The following is a 22225-nucleotide window of genomic DNA, read 5'->3' as shown; positions in this document are numbered from 1 at the left end:
AGACAGAGCCTTGGTTACTGTACTGTATCTGTCAGACAGAGTCTTGGTTACTGTACTGTATCTGTCAGACAGAGCCTTGGTTACTGTACTGTATCTGTCAGACAGAGTCTTGGTTACTGTACTGTATCTGTCAGACAGAGTCTTGGTTACTGTACTGTATCTGTCAGACAGAGCCTTGGTTACTGTACTGTATCTGTCAGACAGAGTCTTGGTTACTGTACTGTAGCTGTCAGACAGGGCCTTGGTTACTGTACTGTATCTGTCAGACAGAGTCTTGGTTACTGTACTGTATCTGTCAGACAGAGCCTTGGTTACTGTACTGTAGCTGTCAGACAGAGTCTTGGTTACTGTACTGTATCTGTCAGACAGAGTCTTGGTTACTGTACTGTATCTGTCAGACAGAGCCTTGGTTACTGTACTGTATCTGTCAGACAGAGTCTTGGTTACTGTACTGTATCTGTCAGACAGAGCCTTGGTTACTGTACTGTATCTGTCAGACAGAGCCTTGGTTACTGTACTGTATCTGTCAGACAGAGTCTTGGTTACTGTACTGTATCTGTCAGACAGAGTCTTGGTTACTGTACTGTATCTGTCAGACAGAGTCTTGGTTACTGTACTGCTGTCAGACAGAGCCTTGGTTACTGTACTGTAGCTGTCAGACAGAGCCTTGGTTACTGTACTGTATCTGTCAGACAGAGCCTTGGTTACTGTACTGTATCTGTCAGACAGAGCCTTGGTTACTGTACTGTATCTGTCAGACAGAGTCTTGGTTACTGTACTGTATCTGTCAGACAGAGCCTTGGTTACTGTACTGTATCTGTCAGACAGAGCCTTGGTTACTGTACTGTAGCTGTCAGACAGAGCCTTGGTTACTGTACTGCTGTCAGTCAGAGTCTTGGTTACTGTACTGTATCTGTCAGACAGAGTCTTGGTTACTGTACTATATCTGTCAGACAGAGCCTTGGTTACTGTACTGTAGCTGTCAGACAGAGCCTTGGTTACTGTACTGTATCTGTCAGACAGAGTCTTGGTTACTGTACTGTATCTGTCAGACAGAGCCTTGGTTACTGTACTGTATCTGTCAGACAGAGCCTTGGTTACTGTACTGTATCTGTCAGACAGAGCCTTGGTTACTGTACTGTATCTGTCAGACAGAGCCTTGGTTACTGTACTATAGCTGTCAGACAGAGCCTTGGTTACTGTACTGTAGCTGTCAGACAGAGCCTTGGTTACTGTACTGTATCTGTCAGACAGAGCCTTGGTTACTGTACTGTATCTGTCAGACAGAGCCTTGGTTACTGTACTATAGCTGTCAGACAGAGTCTTGGTTACTGTACTGTATCTGTCAGACAGAGCCTTGGTTACTGTACTGTATCTGTCAGACAGAGCCTTGGTTACTGTACTGTAGCTGTCAGACAGAGCCTTGGTTACTGTACTGTATCTGTCAGACAGAGCCTTGGTTACTGTACTGTATCTGTCAGACAGAGCCTTGGTTACTGTACTATAGCTGTCAGACAGAGCCTTGGTTACTGTACTGTAGCTGTCAGACAGAGCCTTGGTTACTGTACTGTATCTGTCAGACAGAGTCTTGGTTACTGTACTGTATCTGTCAGACAGAGTCTTGGTTACTGTACTGTATCTGTCAGACAGAGCCTTGGTTACTGTACTGTATCTGTCAGACAGGGCCTTGGTTACTGTACTATAGCTGTCAGACAGAGTCTTGGTTACTGTACTGTATCTGTCAGACAGAGCCTTGGTTACTGTACTGTATCTGTCAGACAGAGCCTTGGTTACTGTACTGTATCTGTCAGACAGAGCCTTGGTTACTGTACTGTATCTGTCAGACAGAGCCTTGGTTACTGTACTGTATCTGTCAGACAGAGCCTTGGTTACTGTACTGTATCTGTCAGACAGAGTCTTGGTTACTGTACTGTATCTGTCAGACAGAGTCTTGGTTACTGTACTGTAGCTGTCAGACAGAGCCTTGGTTACTGTACTGTATCTGTCAGACAGAGCCTTGGTTACTGTACTGTATCTGTCAGACAGAGCCTCGGTTACTGTACTGCTGTCAGACAGAGTCTTGGTTACTGTACTGTATCTGTCAGACAGAGCCTTGGTTACTGTACTGTATCTGTCAGACAGAGCCTTGGTTACTGTACTGTATCTGTCAGACAGAGCCTTGGTTACTGTACTGTATCTGTCAGACAGAGCCTTGGTTACTGTACTGTATCTGTCAGACAGAGCCTTGGTTACTGTACTGTATCTGTCAGACAGAGCCTTGGTTACTGTACTGTATCTGTCAGACAGAGTCTTGGTTACTGTACTGTATCTGTCAGACAGAGCCTTGGTTACTGTACTGCTGTCAGACAGAGCCTTGGTTACTGTACTGTATCTGTCAGACAGAGCCTTGGTTACTGTACTGTATCTGTCAGACAGAGTCTTGGTTACTGTACTGTATCTGTCAGACAGAGTCTTGGTTACTGTACTGTATCTGTCAGACAGAGCCTTGGTTACTGTACTGTATCTGTCAGACAGAGCCTTGGTTACTGTACTGTATCTGTCAGACAGAGCCTTGGTTACTGTACTGTATCTGTCAGACAGAGTCTTGGTTACTGTACTGTATCTGTCAGACAGAGCCTTGGTTACTGTACTGTATCTGTCAGACAGAGCCTTGGTTACTGTACTGTATCTGTCAGACAGAGTCTTGGTTACTGTACTGTAGCTGTCAGACAGAGCCTTGGTTACTGTACTGTATCTGTCAGACAGAGTCTTGGTTACTGTACTGTATCTGTCAGACAGAGCCTTGGTTACTGTACTGTATCTGTCAGACAGAGCCTTGGTTACTGTACTGTAGCTGTCAGACAGAGTCTTGGTTACTGTACTGTATCTGTCAGACAGAGCATTGGTTACTGTACTGTATCTGTCAGACAGAGTCTTGGTTACTGTACTGTAGCTGTCAGACAGAGCCTTGGTTACTGTACTGCTGTCAGACAGAGCCTTGGTTACTGTACTGCTGTCAGACAGAGCCTTGGTTACTGTACTGTATCTGTCAGACAGAGTCTTGGTTACTGTACTGTATCTGTCAGACAGAGCCTTGGTTACTGTACTGTATCTGTCAGACAGAGCCTTGGTTACTGTACTGTAGCTGTCAGACAGAGCCTTGGTTACTGTACTGTATCTGTCAGACAGAGTCTTGGTTACTGTACTGTATCTGTCAGACAGAGCCTTGGTTACTGTACTGTATCTGTCAGACAGAGTCTTGGTTACTGTACTGTATCTGTCAGACAGAGCCTTGGTTACTGTACTGTAGCTGTCAGACAGAGTCTTGGTTACTGTACTGTATCTGTCAGACAGAGCCTTGGTTACTGTACTGTATCTGTCAGACAGAGTCTTGGTTACTGTACTGTATCTGTCAGACAGAGCCTTGGTTACTGTACTGTAGCTGTCAGACAGAGTCTTGGTTACTGTACTGTATCTGTCAGACAGAGCCTTGGTTACTGTACTGTATCTGTCAGACAGAGCCTTGGTTACTGTACTGTATCTGTCAGACAGAGCCTTGGTTACTGTACTGTATCTGTCAGACAGAGCCTTGGTTACTGTACTGTATCTGTCAGACAGAGCCTTGGTTACTGTACTGTAGCTGTCAGACAGAGTCTTGGTTACTGTACTGTATCTGTCAGACAGAGCCTTGGTTACTGTACTGTATCTGTCAGACAGAGCCTTGGTTACTGTACTGTATCTGTCAGACAGAGCCTTGGTTACTGTACTATAGCTGTCAGACAGAGCCTTGGTTACTGTACTGTAGCTGTCAGACAGAGCCTTGGTTACTGTACTGTATCTGTCAGACAGAGCCTTGGTTACTGTACTGTATCTGTCAGACAGAGCCTTGGTTACTGTACTGTAGCTGTCAGACAGAGCCTTGGTTACTGTACTGTATCTGTCAGACAGAGCCTTGGTTACTGTACTGTATCTGTCAGACAGAGCCTTGGTTACTGTACTGTATCTGTCAGACAGAGCCTTGGTTACTGTACTGTATCTGTCAGACAGAGCCTTGGTTACTGTACTGTATCTGTCAGACAGAGTCTTGGTTACTGTACTGTATCTGTCAGACAGAGCCTTGGTTACTGTACTGCTGTCAGACAGAGCCTTGGTTACTGTACTGTATCTGTCAGACAGAGTCTTGGTTACTGTACTGTATCTGTCAGACAGAGCCTTGGTTACTGTACTGTATCTGTCAGACAGAGCCTTGGTTACTGTACTGTATCTGTCAGACAGAGTCTTGGTTACTGTACTGTATCTGTCAGACAGAGTCTTGGTTACTGTACTGTATCTGTCAGACAGAGCCTTGGTTACTGTACTGTATCTGTCAGACAGAGTCTTGGTTACTGTACTGTATCTGTCAGACAGAGTCTTGGTTACTGTACTGTATCTGTCAGACAGAGCCTTGGTTACTGTACTGTAGCTGTCAGACAGAGCCTTGGTTACTGTACTGCTGTCAGACAGAGCCTTGGTTACTGTACTGTAGCTGTCAGACAGAGCCTTGGTTACTGTACTATAGCTGTCAGACAGAGCCTTGGTTACTGTACTGTATCTGTCAGACAGAGCCTTGGTTACTGTACTGTATCTGTCAGACAGAGCCTTGGTTACTGTACTGTAGCTGTCAGACAGAGTCTTGGTTACTGTACTGTATCTGTCAGACAGAGCCGTGGTTACTGTACTGTATCTGTCAGACAGAGCCTTGGTTACTGTACTGTATCTGTCAGACAGAGCCTTGGTTACTGTACTGTATCTGTCAGACAGAGCCTTGGTTACTGTACTGTATCTGTCAGACAGAGTCTTGGTTACTGTACTGCTGTCAGACAGAGTCTTGGTTACTGTACTGTATCTGTCAGACAGAGTCTTGGTTACTGTACTGCTGTCAGACAGAGCCTTGGTTACTGTACTGTATCTGTCAGACAGAGTCTTGGTTACTGTACTGCTGTCAGACAGAGTCTTGGTTACTGTACTGTATCTGTCAGACAGAGTCTTGGTTACTGTACTGTATCTGTCAGACAGAGTCTTGGTTACTGTACTGCTGTCAGACAGAGCCTTGGTTACTGTACTGTATCTGTCAGACAGAGCCTTGGTTACTGTACTGTATCTGTCAGACAGAGCCTTGGTTACTGTACTGTATCTGTCAGACAGAGCCTTGGTTACTGTACTGTATCTGTCAGACAGAGTCTTGGTTACTGTACTGTATCTGTCAGACAGAGCCTTGGTTACTGTACTGTATCTGTCAGACAGAGCCTTGGTTACTGTACTGTATCTGTCAGACAGAGCCTTGGTTACTGTACTGTATCTGTCAGACAGAGCCTTGGTTACTGTACTGTATCTGTCAGACAGAGCCTTGGTTACTGTACTGTATCTGTCAGACAGAGCCTTGGTTACTGTACTGTATCTGTCAGACAGAGCCTTGGTTACTGTACTGTATCTGTCAGACAGAGCCTTGGTTACTGTACTGTATCTGTCAGACAGAGCCTTGGTTACTGTACTGTATCTGTCAGACAGAGCCTTGGTTACTGTACTGTATCTGTCAGACAGAGCCTTGGTTACTGTACTGTAGCTGTCAGACAGAGTCTTGGTTACTGTACTGTATCTGTCAGACAGAGCCTTGGTTACTGTACTATAGCTGTCAGACAGAGCCTTGGTTACTGTACTGTAGCTGTCAGACAGAGCCTTGGTTACTGTACTGTATCTGTCAGACAGAGCCTTGGTTACTGTACTGTATCTGTCAGACAGAGCCTTGGTTACTGTACTGTAGCTGTCAGACAGAGCCTTGGTTACTGTACTGTATCTGTCAGACAGAGCCTTGGTTACTGTACTGTATCTGTCAGACAGAGCCTTGGTTACTGTACTGTATCTGTCAGACAGAGCCTTGGTTACTGTACTGTATCTGTCAGACAGAGCCTTGGTTACTGTACTGTATCTGTCAGACAGAGTCTTGGTTACTGTACTGTATCTGTCAGACAGAGCCTTGGTTACTGTACTGCTGTCAGACAGAGCCTTGGTTACTGTACTGTATCTGTCAGACAGAGTCTTGGTTACTGTACTGTATCTGTCAGACAGAGCCTTGGTTACTGTACTGTATCTGTCAGACAGAGCCTTGGTTACTGTACTGTATCTGTCAGACAGAGCCTTGGTTACTGTACTGTATCTGTCAGACAGAGTCTTGGTTACTGTACTGTATCTGTCAGACAGAGTCTTGGTTACTGTACTGTAGCTGTCAGACAGAGCCTTGGTTACTGTACTGTATCTGTCAGACAGAGTCTTGGTTACTGTACTGTATCTGTCAGACAGAGCCTTGGTTACTGTACTGTATCTGTCAGACAGAGTCTTGGTTACTGTACTGTATCTGTCAGACAGAGCCTTGGTTACTGTACTATAGCTGTCAGACAGAGCCTTGGTTACTGTACTGTAGCTGTCAGACAGAGTCTTGGTTACTGTACTGTAGCTGTCAGACAGAGCCTTGGTTACTGTACTATAGCTGTCAGACAGAGCCTTGGTTACTGTACTGTAGCTGTCAGACAGAGCCTTGGTTACTGTACTGTATCTGTCAGACAGAGCCTTGGTTACTGTACTGTAGCTGTCAGACAGAGCCTTGGTTACTGTACTGTATCTGTCAGACAGAGTCTTGGTTACTGTACTGTATCTGTCAGACAGAGCCTTGGTTACTGTACTGTATCTGTCAGACAGAGCCTTGGTTACTGTACTGTATCTGTCAGACAGGGCCTTGGTTACTGTACTGTATCTGTCAGACAGAGCCTTGGTTACTGTACTGTATCTGTCAGACAGAGTCTTGGTTACTGTACTGTATCTGTCAGACAGAGCCTTGGTTACTGTACTGTATCTGTCAGACAGAGTCTTGGTTACTGTACTGTATCTGTCAGACAGAGTCTTGGTTACTGTACTGTATCTGTCAGACAGAGTCTTGGTTACTGTACTGTATCTGTCAGACAGAGCCTTGGTTACTGTACTATATCTGTCAGACAGAGTCTTGGTTACTGTACTGTATCTGTCAGACAGAGCCTTGGTTACTGTACTGTAGCTGTCAGACAGAGCCTTGGTTACTGTACTGTATCTGTCAGACAGAGTCTTGGTTACTGTACTGTATCTGTCAGACAGAGTCTTGGTTACTGTACTGTAGCTGTCAGACAGAGCCTTGGTTACTGTACTGTATCTGTCAGACAGAGTCTTGGTTACTGTACTGTATCTGTCAGACAGAGCCTTGGTTACTGTACTGTATCTGTCAGACAGAGCCTTGGTTACTGTACTGTATCTGTCAGACAGAGTCTTGGTTACTGTACTGTATCTGTCAGACAGAGCCTTGGTTACTGTACTGTATCTGTCAGACAGAGCCTTGGTTACTGTACTGTATCTGTCAGACAGAGCCTTGGTTACTGTACTGTAGCTGTCAGACAGAGCCTTGGTTACTGTACTATAGCTGTCAGACAGAGCCTTGGTTACTGTACTGTATCTGTCAGACAGAGCCTTGGTTACTGTACTGTATCTGTCAGACAGAGCCTTGGTTACTGTACTGTATCTGTCAGACAGAGCCTTGGTTACTGTACTGTATCTGTCAGACAGAGCCTTGGTTACTGTACTGTATCTGTCAGACAGAGCCTTGGTTACTGTACTGTATCTGTCAGACAGAGTCTTGGTTACTGTACTGTATCTGTCAGACAGAGCCTTGGTTACTGTACTGTATCTGTCAGACAGAGTCTTGGTTACTGTACTGTATCTGTCAGACAGAGCCTTGGTTACTGTACTGTATCTGTCAGACAGAGTCTTGGTTACTGTACTGTAGCTGTCAGACAGAGCCTTGGTTACTGTACTGTATCTGTCAGACAGAGCCTTGGTTACTGTACTGTATCTGTCAGACAGAGCCTTGGTTACTGTACTGTATCTGTCAGACAGAGCCTTGGTTACTGTACTGTATCTGTCAGACAGAGCCTTGGTTACTGTACTGTATCTGTCAGACAGAGCCTTGGTTACTGTACTGTATCTGTCAGACAGAGCCTTGGTTACTGTACTGTATCTGTCAGACAGAGCCTTGGTTACTGTACTGTATCTGTCAGACAGAGTCTTGGTTACTGTACTGTATCTGTCAGACAGAGTCTTGGTTACTGTACTGTATCTGTCAGACAGAGCCTTGGTTACTGTACTGTATCTGTCAGACAGAGCCTTGGTTACTGTACTGTATCTGTCAGACAGAGCCTTGGTTACTGTACTGTAGCTGTCAGACAGAGTCTTGGTTACTGTACTGTAGCTGTCAGACAGAGTCTTGGTTACTGTACTGTATCTGTCAGACAGAGCCTTGGTTACTGTACTGTATCTGTCAGACAGAGTCTTGGTTACTGTACTGTATCTGTCAGACAGAGTCTTGGTTACTGTACTGTATCTGTCAGACAGAGCCTTGGTTACTGTACTGTATCTGTCAGACAGAGTCTTGGTTACTGTACTGTATCTGTCAGACAGAGCCTTGGTTACTGTACTGTATCTGTCAGACAGAGTCTTGGTTACTGTACTGTATCTGTCAGACAGAGTCTTGGTTACTGTACTGTATCTGTCAGACAGAGCCTTGGTTACTGTACTGTAGCTGTCAGACAGAGCCTTGGTTACTGTACTGTAGCTGTCAGACAGAGTCTTGGTTACTGTACTGTATCTGTCAGACAGAGTCTTGGTTACTGTACTGTATCTGTCAGACAGAGCCTTGGTTACTGTACTGTATCTGTCAGACAGAGCCTTGGTTACTGTACTGTATCTGTCAGACAGAGCCTTGGTTACTGTACTATAGCTGTCAGACAGAGCCTTGGTTACTGTACTGCTGTCAGACAGAGCCTTGGTTACTGTACTGTATCTGTCAGACAGAGCCTTGGTTACTGTACTGTATCTGTCAGACAGAGTCTTGGTTACTGTACTGTATCTGTCAGACAGAGCCTTGGTTACTGTACTGTATCTGTCAGACAGAGCCTTGGTTACTGTACTGTAGCTGTCAGACAGAGTCTTGGTTACTGTACTGTATCTGTCAGACAGAGTCTTGGTTACTGTACTGTATCTGTCAGACAGAGCCTTGGTTACTGTACTGTATCTGTCAGACAGAGCCTTGGTTACTGTACTGTATCTGTCAGACAGAGCCTTGGTTACTGTACTATAGCTGTCAGACAGAGCCTTGGTTACTGTACTGCTGTCAGACAGAGCCTTGGTTACTGTACTGCTGTCAGACAGAGCCTTGGTTACTGTACTGTAGCTGTCAGACAGAGCCTTGGTTACTGTACTGCTGTCAGACAGAGCCTTGGTTACTGTACTGTATCTGTCAGACAGAGTCTTGGTTACTGTACTGTATCTGTCAGACAGAGTCTTGGTTACTGTACTGTATCTGTCAGACAGAGCCTTGGTTACTGTACTGTATCTGTCAGACAGAGCCTTGGTTACTGTACTGTATCTGTCAGACAGAGCCTTGGTTACTGTACTATAGCTGTCAGACAGAGCCTTGGTTACTGTACTGCTGTCAGACAGAGCCTTGGTTACTGTACTGTAGCTGTCAGACAGAGCCTTGGTTACTGTACTGCTGTCAGACAGAGCCTTGGTTACTGTACTGTATCTGTCAGACAGAGTCTTGGTTACTGTACTGCTGTCAGACAGAGCCTTGGTTACTGTACTGTATCTGTCAGACAGAGCCTTGGTTACTGTACTGTATCTGTCAGACAGAGCCTTGGTTACTGTACTGCTGTCAGACAGAGCCTTGGTTACTGTACTGTACTGCTGTCAGACAGAGCCTTGGTTACTGTACTGCTGTCAGACAGAGCCTTGGTTACTGTACTGTATCTGTCAGACAGAGTCTTGGTTACTGTACTGTATCTGTCAGACAGAGCCTTGGTTACTGTACTGTATCTGTCAGACAGAGTCTTGGTTACTGTACTGCTGTCAGACAGAGCCTTGGTTACTGTACTGTATCTGTCAGACAGAGCCTTGGTTACTGTACTGTATCTGTCAGACAGAGCCTTGGTTACTGTACTGTATCTGTCAGACAGAGCCTTGGTTACTGTACTGTATCTGTCAGACAGAGCCTTGGTTACTGTACTGTATCTGTCAGACAGAGTCTTGGTTACTGTACTGTATCTGTCAGACAGAGCCTTGGTTACTGTACTGTATCTGTCAGACAGAGCCTTGGTTACTGTACTGTATCTGTCAGACAGAGCCTTGGTTACTGTACTGTATCTGTCAGACAGAGTCTTGGTTACTGTACTGTATCTGTCAGACAGAGCCTTGGTTACTGTACTGTATCTGTCAGACAGAGCCTTGGTTACTGTACTGTATCTGTCAGACAGAGCCTTGGTTACTGTACTGTATCTGTCAGACAGAGCCTTGGTTACTGTACTGTATCTGTCAGACAGAGCCTTGGTTACTGTACTGTATCTGTCAGACAGAGCCTTGGTTACTGTACTGTAGCTGTCAGACAGAGCCTTGGTTACTGTACTGTAGCTGTCAGACAGAGCCTTGGTTACTGTACCGTAGCTGTCAGACAGAGCCTTGGTTACTGTACTGTATCTGTCAGACAGAGCCTTGGTTACTGTACTGTATCTGTCAGACAGAGCCTTGGTTACTGTACTGTATCTGTCAGACAGAGTCTTGGTTACTGTACTGTATCTGTCAGACAGAGCCTTGGTTACTGTACTGTATCTGTCAGACAGAGCCTTGGTTACTGTACTGTATCTGTCAGACAGAGCCTTGGTTACTGTACTGCTGTCAGACAGAGTCTTGGTTACTGTACTGTATCTGTCAGACAGAGCCTTGGTTACTGTACTGTATCTGTCAGACAGAGCCTTGGTTACTGTACTGCTGTCAGACAGAGTCTTGGTTACTGTACTGTATCTGTCAGACAGAGCCTTGGTTACTGTACTGCTGTCAGACAGAGCCTTGGTTACTGTACTGTATCTGTCAGACAGAGCCTTGGTTACTGTACTGTATCTGTCAGACAGAGTCTTGGTTACTGTACTGTATCTGTCAGACAGAGCCTTGGTTACTGTACTGTAGCTGTCAGACAGAGCCTTGGTTACTGTACTGTATCTGTCAGACAGAGCCTTGGTTACTGTACTGTATCTGTCAGACAGAGCCTTGGTTACTGTACTGTATCTGTCAGACAGAGCCTTGGTTACTGTACTGTATCTGTCAGACAGAGCCTTGGTTACTGTACTGTATCTGTCAGACAGAGCCTTGGTTACTGTACTGTATCTGTCAGACAGAGCCTTGGTTACTGTACTGTATCTGTCAGACAGAGCCTTGGTTACTGTACTGTATCTGTCAGACAGAGTCTTGGTTACTGTACTGTATCTGTCAGACAGAGTCTTGGTTACTGTACTGTATCTGTCAGACAGAGCCTTGGTTACTGTACTGTATCTGTCAGACAGAGCCTTGGTTACTGTACTGTATCTGTCAGACAGAGCCTTGGTTACTGTACTGTAGCTGTCAGACAGAGCCTTGGTTACTGTACTGTATCTGTCAGACAGAGCCTTGGTTACTGTACTGCTGTCAGACAGAGCCTTGGTTACTGTACTGTATCTGTCAGACAGAGCCTTGGTTACTGTACTGTATCTGTCAGACAGAGTCTTGGTTACTGTACTGTATCTGTCAGACAGAGCCTTGGTTACTGTACTGTATCTGTCAGACAGAGCCTTGGTTACTGTACTGTATCTGTCAGACAGAGCCTTGGTTACTGTACTGTATCTGTCAGACAGAGCCTTGGTTACTGTACTGTATCTGTCAGACAGAGTCTTGGTTACTGTACTGTATCTGTCAGACAGAGTCTTGGTTACTGTACTATAGCTGTCAGACAGAGCCTTGGTTACTGTACTGTAGCTGTCAGACAGAGTCTTGGTTACTGTACTGTATCTGTCAGACAGAGTCTTGGTTACTGTACTATAGCTGTCAGACAGAGCCTTGGTTACTGTACTGTAGCTGTCAGACAGAGCCTTGGTTACTGTACTATAGCTGTCAGACAGAGTCTTGGTTACTGTACTGTAGCTGTCAGACAGAGCCTTGGTTACTGTACTGTATCTGTCAGACAGAGCCTTGGTTACTGTACTGTAGCTGTCAGTCAGAGCCTTGGTTACTGTACTGTATCTGTCAGACAGAGTCTTGGTTACTGTACTGTATCTGTCAGACAGAGTCTTGGTTACTGTACTGTATCTGTCAGACAGAGCCTTGGTTACTGTACTGTATCTGTCAGACAGAGCCTTGGTTACTGTACTGTATCTGTCAGACAGAGCCTTGGTTACTGTACTGCTGTCAGACAGAGCCTTGGTTACTGTACTGCTGTCAGACAGAGCCTTGGTTACTGTACTGTATCTGTCAGACAGAGCCTTGGTTACTGTACTGTATCTGTCAGACAGAGCCTTGGTTACTGTACTGTATCTGTCAGACAGAGTCTTGGTTACTGTACTGTATCTGTCAGACAGAGTATTGGTTACTGTACTGTATCTGTCAGACAGAGCCTTGGTTACTGTACTGTATCTGTCAGACAGAGCCTTGGTTACTGTACTGTATCTGTCAGACAGAGTCTTGGTTACTGTACTGTATCTGTCAGACAGAGCCTTGGTTACTGTACTGTATCTGTCAGACAGAGCCTTGGTTACTGTACTGTATCTGTCAGACAGAGCCTTGGTTACTGTACTGTATCTGTCAGACAGAGTCTTGGTTACTGTACTGTATCTGTCAGACAGAGCCTTGGTTACTGTACTGTATCTGTCAGACAGAGCCTTGGTTACTGTACTGTATCTGTCAGACAGAGTCTTGGTTACTGTACTGTATCTGTCAGTCAGAGTCTTGGTTACTGTACTGTATCTGTCAGACAGAGTCTTGGTTACTGTACTGTATCTGTCAGACAGAGCCTTGGTTACTGTACTGTATCTGTCAGACAGAGCCTTGGTTACTGTACTGTATCTGTCAGACAGAGCCTTGGTTACTGTACTGTAGCTGTCAGACAGAGCCTTGGTTACTGTACTGTAGCTGTCAGACAGAGCCTTGGTTACTGTACTGTATCTGTCAGACAGAGCCTTGGTTACTGTACTGTAGCTGTCAGACAGAGCCTTGGTTACTGTACTGTATCTGTCAGACAGAGCCTTGGTTACTGTACTGTAGCTGTCAGACAGAGCCTTGGTTACTGTACCGTAGCTGTCAGACAGAGCCTTGGTTACTGTACCGTAGCTGTCAGACAGAGCCTTGGTTACTGTACTGTATCTGTCAGACAGAGCCTTGGTTACTGTACTGTAGCTGTCAGACAGAGCCTTGGTTACTGTACTGTATCTGTCAGACAGAGCCTTGGTTACTGTACTGTAGCTGTCAGACAGAGCCTTGGTTACTGTACTGTATCTGTCAGACAGAGCCTTGGTTACTGTACTGTATCTGTCAGACAGAGTCTTGGTTACTGTACTGTATCTGTCAGACAGAGCCTTGGTTACTGTACTGTATCTGTCAGACAGAGTCTTGGTTACTGTACTGTATCTGTCAGACAGAGTCTTGGTTACTGTACTGTATCTGTCAGACAGAGCCTTGGTTACTGTACTGTATCTGTCAGACAGAGTCTTGGTTACTGTACTGTATCTGTCAGACAGAGCCTTGGTTACTGTACTGTATCTGTCAGACAGAGCCTTGGTTACTGTACTGTATCTGTCAGACAGAGTCTTGGTTACTGTACTGTATCTGTCAGACAGAGCCTTGGTTACTGTACTGTATCTGTCAGACAGAGTCTTGGTTACTGTACTGTATCTGTCAGACAGAGTCTTGGTTACTGTACTGTATCTGTCAGACAGAGCCTTGGTTACTGTACTGTATCTGTCAGACAGAGCCTTGGTTACTGTACTGTATCTGTCAGACAGAGCATTGGTTACTGTACTGCTGTCAGACAGAGTCTTGGTTACTGTACTGTATCTGTCAGACAGAGTCTTGGTTACTGTACTGTAGCTGTCAGACAGAGCCTTGGTTACTGTACTGTATCTGTCAGACAGAGCCTTGGTTACTGTACTGTATCTGTCAGACAGAGCCTTGGTTACTGTACTGTATCTGTCAGACAGAGCCTTGGTTACTGTACTGTATCTGTCAGACAGAGCCTTGGTTACTGTACTGTATCTGTCAGACAGAGCCTTGGTTACTGTACTGTATCTGTCAGACAGAGCCTTGGTTACTGTACTGTATCTGTCAGACAGAGCCTTGGTTACTGTACTGTATCTGTCAGACAGAGCCTTGGTTACTGTACTGTATCTGTCAGACAGAGCCTTGGTTACTGTACTGTATCTGTCAGACAGAGCCTTGGTTACTGTACTGTATCTGTCAGACAGAGCATTGGTTACTGTACTGCTGTCAGACAGAGTCTTGGTTACTGTACTGTATCTGTCAGACAGAGCCTTGGTTACTGTACTGTATCTGTCAGACAGAGCCTTGGTTACTGTACTGTATCTGTCAGACAGAGCATTGGTTACTGTACTGCTGTCAGACAGAGTCTTGGTTACTGTACTGTATCTGTCAGACAGAGTCTTGGTTACTGTACTGTAGCTGTCAGACAGAGCCTTGGTTACTGTACTGTATCTGTCAGACAGAGCCTTGGTTACTGTACTGTATCTGTCAGACAGAGCCTTGGTTACTGTACTGTATCTGTCAGACAGAGCCTTGGTTACTGTACTGTATCTGTCAGACAGAGCCTTGGTTACTGTACTGTATCTGTCAGACAGAGCCTTGGTTACTGTACTGTATCTGTCAGACAGAGCCTTGGTTACTGTACTGTATCTGTCAGTCAGAGCCTTGGTTACTGTACTGTATCTGTCAGACAGAGCCTTGGTTACTGTACTGTATCTGTCAGACAGAGCCTTGGTTACTGTACTGTATCTGTCAGACAGAGCCTTGGTTACTGTACTGTATCTGTCAGACAGAGCCTTGGTTACTGTACTGTATCTGTCAGACAGAGCCTTGGTTACTGTACTGTATCTGTCAGACAGAGTCTTGGTTACTGTACTGTATCTGTCAGACAGAGTCTTGGTTACTGTACTGTATCTGTCAGACAGAGTCTTGGTTACTGTACTGTATCTGTCAGACAGAGCCTTGGTTACTGTACTGTATCTGTCAGACAGAGCCTTGGTTACTGTACTGTATCTGTCAGACAGAGCCTTGGTTACTGTACTGTATCTGTCAGACAGAGCCTTGGTTACTGTACTGTATCTGTCAGACAGAGTCTTGGTTACTGTACTGTATCTGTCAGACAGAGCCTTGGTTACTGTACTGTATCTGTCAGACAGAGTCTTGGTTACTGTACTGTATCTGTCAGACAGAGCCTTGGTTACTGTACTGTATCTGTCAGACAGAGCCTTGGTTACTGTACTGTATCTGTCAGACAGAGCCTTGGTTACTGTACTGTATCTGTCAGACAGAGCCTTGGTTACTGTACTGTATCTGTCAGACAGAGCCTTGGTTACTGTACTGTATCTGTCAGACAGAGCCTTGGTTACTGTACTGTATCTGTCAGACAGAGCCTTGGTTACTGTACTATAGCTGTCAGACAGAGTCTTGGTTACTGTACTGTATCTGTCAGACAGAGTCTTGGTTACTGTACTATAGCTGTCAGACAGAGCCTTGGTTACTGTACTGTATCTGTCAGACAGAGCCTTGGTTACTGTACTGTATCTGTCAGACAGAGTCTTGGTTACTGTACTGTATCTGTCAGACAGAGTCTTGGTTACTGTACTGTATCTGTCAGACAGAGCCTTGGTTACTGTACTGTATCTGTCAGACAGAGTCTTGGTTACTGTACTGTATCTGTCAGACAGAGCCTTGGTTACTGTACTGTATCTGTCAGACAGAGCCTTGGTTACTGTACTGTATCTGTCAGACAGAGCCTTGGTTACTGTACTGTATCTGTCAGACAGAGTCTTGGTTACTGTACTGTATCTGTCAGACAGAGCCTTGGTTACTGTACTGTATCTGTCAGACAGAGCCTTGGTTACTGTACTGTATCTGTCAGACAGAGCCTTGGTTACTGTACTGTATCTGTCAGACAGAGCCTTGGTTACTGTACTGTATCTGTCAGACAGAGTCTTGGTTACTGTACTGTATCTGTCAGACAGAGCCTTGGTTACTGTACTGTATCTGTCAGACAGAGTCTTGGTTACTGTACTGTATCTGTCAGACAGAGTCTTGGTTACTGTACTGTATCTGTCAGACAGAGCCTTGGTTACTGTACTGTATCTGTCAGACAGAGTCTTGGTTACTGTACTGTATCTGTCAGACAGAGCCTTGGTTACTGTACTGTATCTGTCAGACAGAGCCTTGGTTACTGTACTGTATCTGTCAGACAGAGCCTTGGTTACTGTACTGTATCTGTCAGACAGAGTCTTGGTTACTGTACTGTATCTGTCAGACAGAGCCTTGGTTACTGTACTGTATCTGTCAGACAGAGCCTTGGTTACTGTACTGTATCTGTCAGACAGAGCCTTGGTTACTGTACTGTATCTGTCAGACAGAGTCTTGGTTACTGTACTGTATCTGTCAGACAGAGCCTTGGTTACTGTACTGTATCTGTCAGACAGAGCCTTGGTTACTGTACTGTATCTGTCAGACAGAGTCTTGGTTACTGTACTGTAGCTGTCAGACAGAGTCTTGGTTACTGTACTGTATCTGTCAGACAGAGCCTTGGTTACTGTACTGCTGTCAGACAGAGCCTTGGTTACTGTACTGTATCTGTCAGACAGAGTCTTGGTTACTGTACTGTATCTGTCAGACAGAGCCTTGGTTACTGTACTGTATCTGTCAGACAGAGTCTTGGTTACTGTACTGTATCTGTCAGACAGAGCCTTGGTTACTGTACTGTATCTGTCAGACAGAGCCTTGGTTACTGTACTGTATCTGTCAGACAGAGCCTTGGTTACTGTACTGTATCTGTCAGACAGAGCCTTGGTTACTGTACTGTATCTGTCAGACAGAGCCTTGGTTACTGTACTGTATCTGTCAGACAGAGCCTTGGTTACTGTACTGTATCTGTCAGACAGAGCCTTGGTTACTGTACTGTAGCTGTCAGACAGAGCCTTGGTTACTGTACTGTATCTGTCAGACAGAGCATTGGTTACTGTACTGCTGTCAGACAGAGTCTTGGTTACTGTACTGTATCTGTCAGACAGAGCCTTGGTTACTGTACTGTATCTGTCAGACAGAGCCTTGGTTACTGTACTGTATCTGTCAGACAGAGTCTTGGTTACTGTACTGTATCTGTCAGACAGAGCCTTGGTTACTGTACTGTATCTGTCAGACAGAGCCTTGGTTACTGTACTGTATCTGTCAGACAGAGCCTTGGTTACTGTACTGTATCTGTCAGACAGAGCCTTGGTTACTGTACTGTATCTGTCAGACAGAGCCTTGGTTACTGTACTGTATCTGTCAGACAGAGCCTTGGTTACTGTACTGTATCTGTCAGACAGAGCCTTGGTTACTGTACTGTAGCTGTCAGACAGAGCCTTGGTTACTGTACTGTAGCTGTCAGACAGAGTCTTGGTTACTGTACTGTATCTGTCAGACAGAGCCTTGGTTACTGTACTGTATCTGTCAGACAGAGCCTTGGTTACTGTACTGTATCTGTCAGACAGAGTCTTGGTTACTGTACTGTATCTGTCAGACAGAGCCTTGGTTACTGTACTGTATCTGTCAGACAGAGCCTTGGTTACTGTACTGTATCTGTCAGACAGAGTCTTGGTTACTGTACTGTATCTGTCAGACAGAGCCTTGGTTACTGTACTGTATCTGTCAGACAGAGCCTTGGTTACTGTACTGTATCTGTCAGACAGAGTCTTGGTTACTGTACTGTAGCTGTCAGACAGAGCCTTGGTTACTGTACTGTATCTGTCAGTCAGAGCCTTGGTTACTGTACTGTATCTGTCAGACAGAGCCTTGGTTACTGTACTGTATCTGTCAGTCAGAGCCTTGGTTACTGTACTGTATCTGTCAGTCAGAGTCTTGGTTACTGTACTGTATCTGTCAGACAGAGCCTTGGTTACTGTACTGTATCTGTCAGACAGAGCCTTGGTTACTGTACTGTATCTGTCAGACAGAGCCTTGGTTACTGTACTGTATCTGTCAGACAGAGCCTTGGTTACTGTACTGTATCTGTCAGACAGAGCCTTGGTTACTGTACTGTATCTGTCAGACAGAGCCTTGGTTACTGTACTGTATCTGTCAGACAGAGCCTTGGTTACTGTACTGTATCTGTCAGACAGAGTCTTGGTTACTGTACTGTATCTGTCAGACAGAGTCTTGGTTACTGTACTGTATCTGTCAGACAGAGTCTTGGTTACTGTACTGTATCTGTCAGACAGAGTCTTGGTTACTGTACTGTATCTGTCAGACAGAGCCTTGGTTACTGTACTGTATCTGTCAGACAGAGCCTTGGTTACTGTACTGTAGCTGTCAGACAGAGCCTTGGTTACTGTACTGTATCTGTCAGACAGAGTCTTGGTTACTGTACTGTATCTGTCAGACAGAGCCTTGGTTACTGTACTGTAGCTGTCAGACAGAGCCTTGGTTACTGTACTGTATCTGTCAGACAGAGCCTTGGTTACTGTACTGTAGCTGTCAGACAGAGTCTTGGTTACTGTACCGTAGCTGTCAGACAGAGCCTTGGTTACTGTACTGTAGCTGTCAGACAGAGTCTTGGTTACTGTACCGTAGCTGTCAGACAGAGCCTTGGTTACTGTACTGTAGCTGTCAGACAGAGCCTTGGTTACTGTACTGTATCTGTCAGACAGAGCCTTGGTTACTGTACTGTATCTGTCAGACAGAGTCTTGGTTACTGTACTGTATCTGTCAGACAGAGTCTTGGTTACTGTACTGTATCTGTCAGACAGAGCCTTGGTTACTGTACTGTATCTGTCAGACAGAGCCTTGGTTACTGTACTGTATCTGTCAGACAGAGCCTTGGTTACTGTACTGTAGCTGTCAGACAGAGCCTTGGTTACTGTACTGTATCTGTCAGACAGAGCCTTGGTTACTGTACTGTATCTGTCAGACAGAGTCTTGGTTACTGTACTGTAGCTGTCAGACAGAGCCTTGGTTACTGTACTGTAGCTGTCAGACAGAGCCTTGGTTACTGTATGTACTGTATCTGTCAGACAGAGTCTTGGTTACTGTACTGTATCTGTCAGACAGAGCCTTGGTTACTGTACTGTATCTGTCAGACAGAGCCTTGGTTACTGTACTATAGCTGTCAGACAGAGCCTTGGTTACTGTACTGTAGCTGTCAGACAGAGCCTTGGTTACTGTACTGTATCTGTCAGACAGAGCCTTGGTTACTGTATGTACTGTATCTGTCAGACAGAGCCTTGGTTACTGTACTGTATCTGTCAGACAGAGTCTTGGTTACTGTACTGTAGCTGTCAGACAGAGCCTTGGTTACTGTACTGTATCTGTCAGACAGAGTCTTGGTTACTGTACTGTATCTGTCAGACAGAGCCTTGGTTACTGTACTATAGCTGTCAGACAGAGTCTTGGTTACTGTACTGTATCTGTCAGACAGAGCCTTGGTTACTGTACTGTATCTGTCAGACAGAGTCTTGGTTACTGTACTGTATCTGTCAGACAGAGCCTTGGTTACTGTACTATAGCTGTCAGACAGAGTCTTGGTTACTGTACTGTATCTGTCAGACAGAGCCTTGGTTACTGTACTGTATCTGTCAGACAGAGTCTTGGTTACTGTACTGTAGCTGTCAGACAGAGCCTTGGTTACTGTAGCTGTCAGACCCAGAGCCTTGGTTACTGTACTGTAGCTGTCAGACCCAGGGCCTTGGTTACTGTAACTGTACTGTATCTGTCAGACAGAGCCTTGGTTACTGTACTGTATCTGTCAGACAGAGCCTTGGTTACTGTACTGTATCTGTCAGACAGAGCCTTGGTTACTGTACTGTAGCTGTCAGACAGAGCCTTGGTTACTGTACTGTAGCTGTACTGTACCCAGGGCTTTGGTTCTTGGTACAGAGCCAAATAGTTTGTCACTTCTGCAGAATGTTTTTAGATCCCTGACAGGAGCCATTATTGCAGCAGCAGCCATGAAGGCAGTACAGTAACAGTACTGAGTATACAGTATCAGCCATGAAGGCAGTACAGTAACAGTACTGAGTATACAGTATCAGCCATGAAGGCAGTACAGTAACAGTACTGAGTATACAGTATCAGAGCACAGTGGTTCTCTCAAAGAATATTCAGAATGTGTCACATTCAATGTTTTGTGTTGTTGTTAGGACAATGTTTGCGTTTACACAAACCCTCAAAGATGGACATAGCAGGGGCTAGTGGCGCGCGCCCCTCAAGTGAGACGCTCTAAACAGGCTGGCCTTGTGGTTAGAGTGGGTGGGGAGGACTGGGAAAGGAGTTGTGGGAGAAAATGTAAAAAACAAAGAGTAGTATTCTCTAAATAATTGCTCTTGTTGCAATAAAACAAATAAATACCATAAAATAAAAATAAAAGAGTGTCCACCCTGAAACTGGGAGGTCGGGGGTTCGATCCCCGGCCGGGTCATACCAAAGACTGTAAAAATGGGACCCTCACCCAATGCCTCCCTGCTTGGCACTCAGCATCAATGGGTTGGATTGGGGGGTCAGTCCCTGCTTGGCACTCAGCATCAATGGGTTGGATTGGGGGGTCAGTCCCTGCTTGGCACTCAGCATCAATGGGTTGGATTGGGGGGTCAGTCCCTGCTTGGCACTCAGCATCAATGGGTTGGATTGGGGGGTCAGTCCCTGCTTGGCACTCAGCATCAATGGGTTGGATTGGGGGGTCAGTCCCTGCTTGGCACTCAGCATCAATGGGTTGGATTGGGGGGTCAGTCCCTGCTTGACACTCAGCATCAATGGGTTGGATTGGGGGGTCAGTCCCTGCTTGACACTCAGCATCAATGGGTTGGATTGGGGGGTCAGTCCCTGCTTGACACTCAGCATCAATGGGTTGGATTGGGGGTCAAATCTACTAATGATTCCCGAGCGCGGCGCACGCTGCAGCTCACCGCTCCTAGAGATGGGTCAAATGCGGAGAACAAATGTCACTGCGGTAACGTGTGTGACTAACGTGTACAACTTTGACTTTGAAAGCTTGTGAAAATAAATAGTTTTTTTTTCGTTTGCTTTTAACAGAAGACGAAGCTGTTGTAGCGGTCCTTAGATCAGCTGGTATAGAATTCCACAGAGTGGAACAACAGTGACTGAAATAAGACAAGAGTTTATTCTGGTTTTAGTGAGGAGACCTTGTCTGATGATCTAAGCCCAAACAAATGTCAAGGACCCCCAAAATTATACTCATTAGCCAGCGGACCCCCTAAAATATATGCCAGGGACCCCCATAAGAGAAGATTGTTACGGCTCTTTTCAACCATTTTCATTTCAAGGACCCCCAGTTTGAACTGAATTAGTCTACGGACCTCCATTTAATGGTATTTCTATCTCTAGGACCCCAATTTATATTGTAAAATCAATATTAATTTAACTCTGAGAGTGTACAAATGGTTCCATTTGTACACTCTCTGAGTTACAGACCCATAAGGCTCCATTTGGTTCCTAACTTATCATTTATCTGGGGACCCCCTGGAACTCCCTCAAGGACCCCTGGGGCTCTGACAGACGAATGAATGACTGAGAGTGTTTTGTTTATTCATTTCAGACTCAAGAGAGTGACAGTTTATTATTATGACTTTGCAGATCGTGAGGCCAAACGAACACATTGCAAAACAACGCTACATCGGAGCCAAGAACGTGTTGACCAGAGGCACTGCGGAATGGGTCTCCTTTGATGTGACAGAGACAGTACGCGAGTGGCTGACCAACAGAGGTAGACTGGACATCACCACGTTTTATAATAAACCCCCAAATACTGTATCCCCCAATAGTGATGCACCCAATATTCGGCCGCAGAAAATATTCGGCAGAAAATGGCCAAATTCTGTTTCGGCCCGAACAGGCAGAAAATATATCACCGAATAGTGTACATGCAATGAATGCATTCAAAAGAGCTGAATAAATGTTTTATGGACCCAGAATAGTGATTATTTTTTTAAGTTAAGTTTTGCCATAACCATTTATTTTTGCCATAAATCAGCAATGGTAGGAAAAAAAGATATATAATATTAATCATATTCGGTATTCTGTTTTCGTACTGTGTGTTCTGACCAGG

General features: G+C 45.2%; 1 protein-coding gene across 1 annotated transcript in view; it reads left to right on the top strand.

Annotated features, from left to right (window-relative positions):
• The window catches only part of LOC310876665 (transforming growth factor beta-3 proprotein-like), a 56878-nt gene that overhangs the window by 28705 nt on the left and 5948 nt on the right, over window positions 1–22225 (top strand). The window contains exon 3 of the mRNA XM_083790257.1: window positions 21754–21883. Within this exon, the coding sequence (XP_083646383.1) occupies window positions 21754–21883 (130 nt within the window). The remainder of the gene's footprint in view (window positions 1–21753; window positions 21884–22225) is intronic.

The sequence above is a fragment of the Protomyctophum parallelum genome (assembly GCF_964188405.1).
Source record: "Protomyctophum parallelum genome assembly, chromosome: 19".
In the NCBI taxonomy this organism is placed as follows: domain Eukaryota; kingdom Metazoa; phylum Chordata; class Actinopteri; order Myctophiformes; family Myctophidae; genus Protomyctophum; species Protomyctophum parallelum.
This window is presented reverse-complemented; position numbering and strand designations above follow the sequence as displayed.